The following is a 7419-nucleotide window of genomic DNA, read 5'->3' as shown; positions in this document are numbered from 1 at the left end:
CCACGCCATACCTTCATCAATCCGTGGTACAAATATATACTATCAGCATAATACAGTCATCACATAGGTTAATCATCAAAGTATATACATTGAATTATTTACATTATTTAAAATCTGGGGTGTGGGATGAGGAGGGTTTGGTTGATATCAGCATTTCAGTCATCAACAATTGCATCATCAGAGAAAAGGACATTGAAACAGTGTAGGTCTGACTTGGTAGGTAGGATATGTACAGCCAGCAAATAACATAGTGAGTTCAGATAGCATAAGAACAAGTATATACATTAGAAATACATTTGATTATTTACATTAGGTTATTTACAATCAGGGGAGATGGGATGTGAATGGAGGAGGGTATTAGTAAAGGGTTGAAGTTGCCTGGAGGTGTTGTTTTAGAGCGGTTTTGACGGAGGATAGAGATGCACTTACTTTTAAACCTGTTGGGAGTGCATTCCACATTGATGTGGCATAGAAGGAGAATGAGTTAAGACCTTTGTTAGATCGGAATCTGAGTTTCACGTGGTTTGTGGAGCTCCCCCTGGTGTTGTGGTTATGGCGGTCATTTACGTTATGGAAGTAGTTTGACATGTACTTCGGTATCAGGGAGGTGTAGCGGATTTTATAGACTAGGCTCAGTGCAAGTTGTTTTACTCTGTCCTCCACCCTGAGCCAGCCCACTTTGGAGACGTGGGTTGGAGTGAGGTGTGATCTGGGGTGGAGGTCTAGTAGTAACCTGACTAGCTTGTTCTGGGATGTTTGGAGTCTAGATTTGAGGGTTTTGGAGGTGCTGGGGTACCAAGAGCTGCAAGCGTAATCGAAAAAGGGTTGAACGAGAGTTCCCGCTAGAATCTTCAAGGTACTTTCGTTGACCAGAGAGAAGATTCTGTAGAGAAATCTTGTTCTGCGGTTGACCTTTTTGATTACCTTGGTTGCCATTTTATCACAGGAAAGATTAGCCTCTAGAATGGGAACTATGTAGGTGATCTCATCTTACCTGGTGATAACCATGTCACTCACTTTTATAGTGAAGTCACTAGGATGAATTGCGTTTGACCTAAGTGTATGGATAGCTTGTTGTCAGCGAGCCAGGTGCAAATACTAAGGAGTTCAACCCATTTGATTCCACAAAAGGTGTACAGACTTTGTTCTTTCTACCCATGATTTCATTCAAAACATTCCATACGTTTTTGCTATCATATCTCACATCATATAACCTCTGTTTGTAATATTCCCTTTTTTTCAGTTTGTTTAACTTTGTGAGCTGGTTTCTTAAGGAACAGTACTCATGCCTGTCATCAATTAAACCCGAGTTGACTTAGGCTTTCTTAGCCATGTCTCGTTCTGTCATTAAACTCCTAAGTCCATTATCAATCCATGGGGCGGACTCAGTTTTGATTGAAAACTTTTTCAAATGGGCATGCTTGTCCACAACACTCATGTACATGAACATAAATAAATCCAGTGCAGCCTCAGGGTCTCCCTCACTGCACACCTTGTTTCAATTTAAACAGCAATGAAACCATGCCGACTAACAGGCTTGAATAAAAGTCTCTAGATTAGAGCAGGTGCGTACTGAACACACGAGACAGGTAAAACTAATTGGTCGCCATGGTAAGTAAAACAAACAAAGGTGCACACAAACAGGAACTAATGGAGTCCAAAACTAACAGAACATAACTAAACAAAACATGATCTAGACCACAGATCATGACAATTGCAAGCATTTAAAATGGATAGTAAATTATTTTTGTTTGTACACCCCTGTCCCAGCCAGTCAACATTCATATCACCCAGTAAGTAGATTTCTCTATTCTCATCTGATATCCTGTCAAACATCTCACGTAACTCCTTCAGATACAGAGCATCAGCACTAGGAGGCCTATAGAAACAGCATTTCAAACGTGCGATTATTAAAATACCAAGCTCCGACAAAACAACAGTTGTCAACTCACAAACATCAAAAGCGATTAACTTAGCGGATAAAATTGTGCCGAAAATAGCAAACTTTAAAGTTCAAGGCGAGAGGAAGCGACTGGCTAGCTAGCCACCTGGCTGAAGACAAACAAAGCTTGCTAGCGGTCGGTGATATGTCTTTTAGACAAACAAGGACACCTTTATCACTTTAGAATCGTCCATAAAGTGTCCATAAAAATATCCAGCATTGGTATTCTAAATACAATCTGATATATTTGTGACTTAAAATGGGATAAAACGCCAATTTCTGCTCTCGGCAACGGAGAAGCTCTATGAATGTATGACAAGTAAATCTCTGTAGGACGATGTACAAAATTGGCTTTTAACTGACACTCCAAACTTTGATTAATATTGATATTGTTTTGGGGATGTTAAAAAAATTAAAAAAATGTTTAAAACACGATAATGGGAATTTTTGTTTTATCCACAAATGTATGTTTGTAAAAACAAAACCATCCTTCCACAAACAATTCAGACATTTCATTTAAATTTTATACTGCATAAAGGTCTGGGTACATACATATAAAATAATCACAACACAATCATCATATTACAAAAGAGTAATACAAATCATTAATAAAATGGATTAATAGAGACCCAACAAATGATTCATAAAGTTGCACATTTTAAAATTGTATAAAAGACAACTGTTCAAATGATGTATAAAGTAAATAATAATATGCTTCCTGAAGTGGTCCAGAAGATGTTTCAGATGTGAACCAGTGAATATGTATATCATATAAAAGGTGCTAATCTATGGAATCATTAACAATTAGAAATAACATTATGTAATACTTCAATATTTCAAACACGTATACAAACAGTATTATGAATAAGTCTAAAATTGTATTATCAATATATACACACATAAAATGTTTATTGTATGTAAAAAATGTATTGTACTGTTAATATTTTAACAAAAGTAAACAATGTTGCATATTAATGCATGTGTTTGACTGAATAAAAGCACTATAATAAAATATCTCATCTATAAATGTATAAGCATATTAAAAAGATTGTTACACAACAGCAATGTCACACATGTTATGTTTTGATGTTGTTAGAAAGTCTAAATTTAAATCCTGACAGTTTATTTCAAATCCTGCAGTTTCATTTGCTGCTGCTGTTCTCACCAGCACACTTGTGTTTCTTACACTGGTACTTATAAGAGAATCTTTCACCACACACACTGCAACTCAACACTTTCTCTCCTGTGTGTGTTCTCCTGTGTGCTACAAGGTTTGATCGTTCACAAAAGCTTCTGTTGCAGATTGAACAGGAAAAAGGTTTTTCACCGGTGTGTGTTCTCTTGTGTCTTTTCAAATGTTGACTTTCTGTAAAACCTTTACCACAGATTGAACAGGAAAAAGGTTTTTCACCAGTGTGTGTTCTCATGTGCACGTTCAAATGGTTACTTTGTCCAAAACGTTTACTACAGATTGAACAGATAAAAGATTTCTCTCCAGTGTGTATTGTTCTGTGTTTTTCCAAACATGAACTTCTTGCAAAACATTTGCCACATATTGAACAGATAAAACGTTTTTCACCAGTGTGTGTTCTCAAGTGTACTTTCAAATATTGACTTACTGTAAAACCTTTACCACAGAATGAACAGGAAAATGGTTTTTCACCAGTGTGTGTTCTCATGTGCGTTTTCAATTTGTTACTTAGAACAAAACCTTTACTACAGATTGAACAAATAAATTTTTTTTCTCCAGTATGCATTGTTCTGTGTTTGTCCAAACATGAACTTTGTGCAAAACCTTTACCACAGATTGAACAGATAAAAGGTTTTTCACCAGTGTGTGTTCTCATGTGTACTTTCAAATTGCAACTTTGTACAAAGCCTTTACTACAGATTGAACATATAAAAGATTTTTCTCCAGTGTGTAATATTGTGTGTTTTTTCAAACTCTGACTTTCTGCAAAACCTTTACCACATACTGAACAGGTAAAAGGTTTTTCTCCTGTGTGTCTTCTCATGTGTGTTTTCAGATGACAATGGTATTTAAATGTTTTGTCACAGTGAGAACATTTCAAGTGAGTGTTGTCAGTGTGACATGTCTTATCATCTTTAGAGTCTTCATCATCAGTGTCAGGAGAGTGTGACGTTGTGTCCTCACTATCTGATAGTGGAGCTAAGAGCTTGTCTGCTTGTGATCCTCCACAGTGGTCTCCATCAGCTTCTGTTGTCATGTGTTGTGTTGAGCTGCTGCTTGGAGGCTCCTCGTTTTCACCTACAACCTCATAATCTTCACTCTTCACAGGGACACAAGTTACTGGGAACTCCACCAGTCCTTCAATATGCTCTCTCTCCTGACTGATGCTGTGTTCCTCCTCTTCCTCTTCTTCTTCCTTTTTACAGCAAAGGGTCTGTGTCGAAGAAGAAAAGGAGACGTCTGAGGGTGTGTGGCGCTTGGTCTTCTTCTTTGATGGATCTTTCTTCACCATCTTGGAGCTACACTCCGGTTTCTCAGGCAGGAATTGTTCTTGGCAGACGTCTGCAGGACACAAAATGACAAACATGCGTGAGAAATGTCCAGGTTTGCTCAGTCAAATGAGGCATTCAGTACATTTACAAGTACTTAAAAAACAAGTTATTATATGAATTGGCCTGAAAACAAACACACTACTCTTTACAACATTATTCACAGGAAAATAACACTTATTACGAGAGATAAGCAATATGGCCTAAAACCGAAATTGTGATAAAATCCCTTCTGCATGAGTGCAGCTGGGATAGGCTCCAGCGCCCCCTGTGATTTTTATGTCAGTTACTGATGTATAAACTTGGAGAAAAGATTAGGTCGTTTACAGTGTAAATCTGTATTCTGTATTGTTGTCTCTGCTATGACGCCATCCTTGTGGTCGAGTTTTCTCACTGTGAATGCTGTGAGTTGTCCCCTGCTTCTCCTGTGGCTTGTCCTTTGTCATTTGGTACATGATGTAAAGATAAGTGTGACCGGTAGATGGCAGTCACACATAAGAGATACCTGTACACTGCACTATGACGCCAGTAAACAACACCAAAACTTTAAATGTTCCATTGAAAATAAAGAACATTACACACCGCACTCAAAATATGTCCAAATGTTTTAGTACAACTTTGAAGCCGCACCGCTTGATGGATTGTGGGCCCATTACGGCTACCGTAGTCAGAGATACAAGTATCACTATTGTGTGTGTATAAGGACCACAAAATTGCACTTATTAGCAGACATATTATCTGGCTTTTCTTACCTTCTGGTACCTGCTGATATTTATTTGGGATCTGCATAATTCCTAAAAATTTGCGCATGACCGCCACTGTTGTCAGTGACGATGCCGTAGTCAATGAGCTTCTTTTTCTCCATCTTCTTTTTATGGGACATTCATCTTCTGTTGTTGCCATTTCTAATACAAAGTAGTGTAAAGTTCTAACTTTTATCTGTCAGTACACTTACCCATGAAACGACTAAAACATACCGGTACAGTGAATATACATAATTCACCCAAAGAACTTTGGTTGTTAGAGAGTTCCGTTTGGACGGTTTTTCCCGGGACACATTCCCGGCGTTGCTGTGGGACTAGTGAGCCACGGATGAGAAGATGCTGCTCATTGTTGATTGAAGTAAAGTCTGAATGTCAATAAAACAATTAGCTGCATCTTTTGACACTTCTTCCACTCCCGTCCTTGCACGCTACACCGCTACAACAAAGATGACGGGGAGAAGAAGCTGTCGAAGGTGAGCCAAGTAAATAAGACCGCCCACAATACGGCGATTTCTGAAGCGACTGTCAGAAAGCGACTTGAAGATGATCTGTAAAACATCATCTATGCAACATTTTGACCAAAGAACCACCATCACATGTTATGTAGACCACAAAGAAGTATTTTACATTTACAAAACAATGTATCGATTAGCACTGCATGCATCCTTTCCAGCACTGCAATAGGAACAGGATGATGGGTTGCCATAGTGACGTTATTGATTTAGTTCAGTTATTACACATTTTTACCATTTGGGACATCATCATCATTTGTAATTTGAATTAATTTAGCATCGATTAGCACTGCATGCTAATCGTTGCTAACATGCTATTTAGGCTAGCTGTATGTACATTTGAAACTAAATTTACATTCAACCTTTCACTCCACCCACATTTAATGCCAAACAAACACTTACCAATCGACAGATTTAAGTTGCTCCAGTGTCACAAAATGCGAAAGTCCCGATCGTTTGGTCTGCACATTTTACCGGCGATGCTAAGGCAGACATGGCACAGAGATGTATGGATATTGTGCGACACTCAATCGTTGGTTAGAAGGCGATCGCCGAATAGCGTCAATAGCTATTCGCTCAATATCTTCAGTTTCCTCTTCAATTTCGTTTTCGCTATCTGCCTCCATACTCCAACCATCCGTTTCAATACATGCGTAATCTGTTGAATCGCTTAAGCCGCTGAAATCTGAGTCTGAATCCGAGCTAATGTCGCTATATCTTGCTGTGCTATCCGGCATGTTGTTTCTATTGGCATTACTGGATGACGTCACAGGAAAATGGACGGTGGCTTCACAGATAGCGAAAATCAGGCACTTTAATTTTAACTTTTTTCAGGATATTCCATGATGGTTAAAATTTTGAAAAAAACTTTGAAAAATAAAATAAGCCAATGGGAACTGATTTGTATTGGTTTTAACCCTTCTGAAATTGTGATAATGTTCCCCTTTAACATATGCTCCCACTTAGGGTTGGGTATCGAGTATTGATTATCGATTGGAACCGGGACTAACTTTCCGATTCTCCGGGAATCGTTCAAAAGTTAAAATTTTGATTCCTAGTTTCGATACCCAGTCCGCCAACCGGAAAAAAATAATAAATCCGCCGACCCGGAAGAAGAAGCCGCTGAACACCAACGAAGAAGCGCCCACCGCCGGAAGTGTTAGCATAGCCGAGCCTATGTAGCCTAGCGAGTCAGTCAAGCACGGATATCGGACGTCAACGGTCGAAAGTGTGGCTTTATTTTACTAAAAAAAATGAAATATCGGCGAAATGTAACACGTGCGACAGGACTGTTTCGTGCTTAGGAGGGTGCACGTCGAACATGATGAAGCACCTCCGAGTTCATGGAGTACAAATAAATGCGTGTCCCGTCTTCGACAGGAGACACTATCTGTCCAGAACGCTCACGCATCCTGCCTGAAGAACTGTCTCTGATTTTATACTGTACCTGCTGGGTTTTGCAAGTTGTTTCTTATTGTTTATTTGCTTTTCTGCACCAGTTTAGCCCATCAGTGGGAGCACAGTAACATGTTTAAATACCTGCAGCATCATACACTTGTGTGTGTAAATGTATTTTCATGAGGTTTCCTGCAGCATCACACACTTATTTGTAAATGTGTTTTCATGAGGATTTCAAAAATAAAGCTCTGTTGATGAAAGTGTACCCCTGTGAAAATGTATT

General features: G+C 38.8%; 1 protein-coding gene across 1 annotated transcript; it reads right to left on the bottom strand.

Moving 5' to 3' along the window:
- Positions 1-1291: 1291 nt before the first annotated feature.
- Positions 1292-4485, bottom strand: LOC133545589 (oocyte zinc finger protein XlCOF6.1-like). The gene has a single exon (XM_061891323.1). The coding sequence runs from the start codon at positions 4423-4425 to the stop codon at positions 3085-3087; it is 1341 nt and encodes a 446-aa protein (XP_061747307.1). The 5' UTR covers positions 4426-4485; the 3' UTR covers positions 1292-3084.
- Between the last annotated feature and the right edge of the window lie 2934 nt (positions 4486-7419).

Source organism: Nerophis ophidion, linkage group LG28 (genome assembly GCF_033978795.1).
Source record: "Nerophis ophidion isolate RoL-2023_Sa linkage group LG28, RoL_Noph_v1.0, whole genome shotgun sequence".
Lineage (NCBI taxonomy): Eukaryota > Metazoa > Chordata > Actinopteri > Syngnathiformes > Syngnathidae > Nerophis > Nerophis ophidion.
This window is presented reverse-complemented; position numbering and strand designations above follow the sequence as displayed.

Excerpts from the sequence above, each read along its gene's own strand:
- LOC133545589 (XM_061891323.1), bottom strand. The coding sequence starts at position 4,425 with ATGGTGAAGAAAGATCCATCAAAGAAGAAGACCAAGCGCCACACACCC.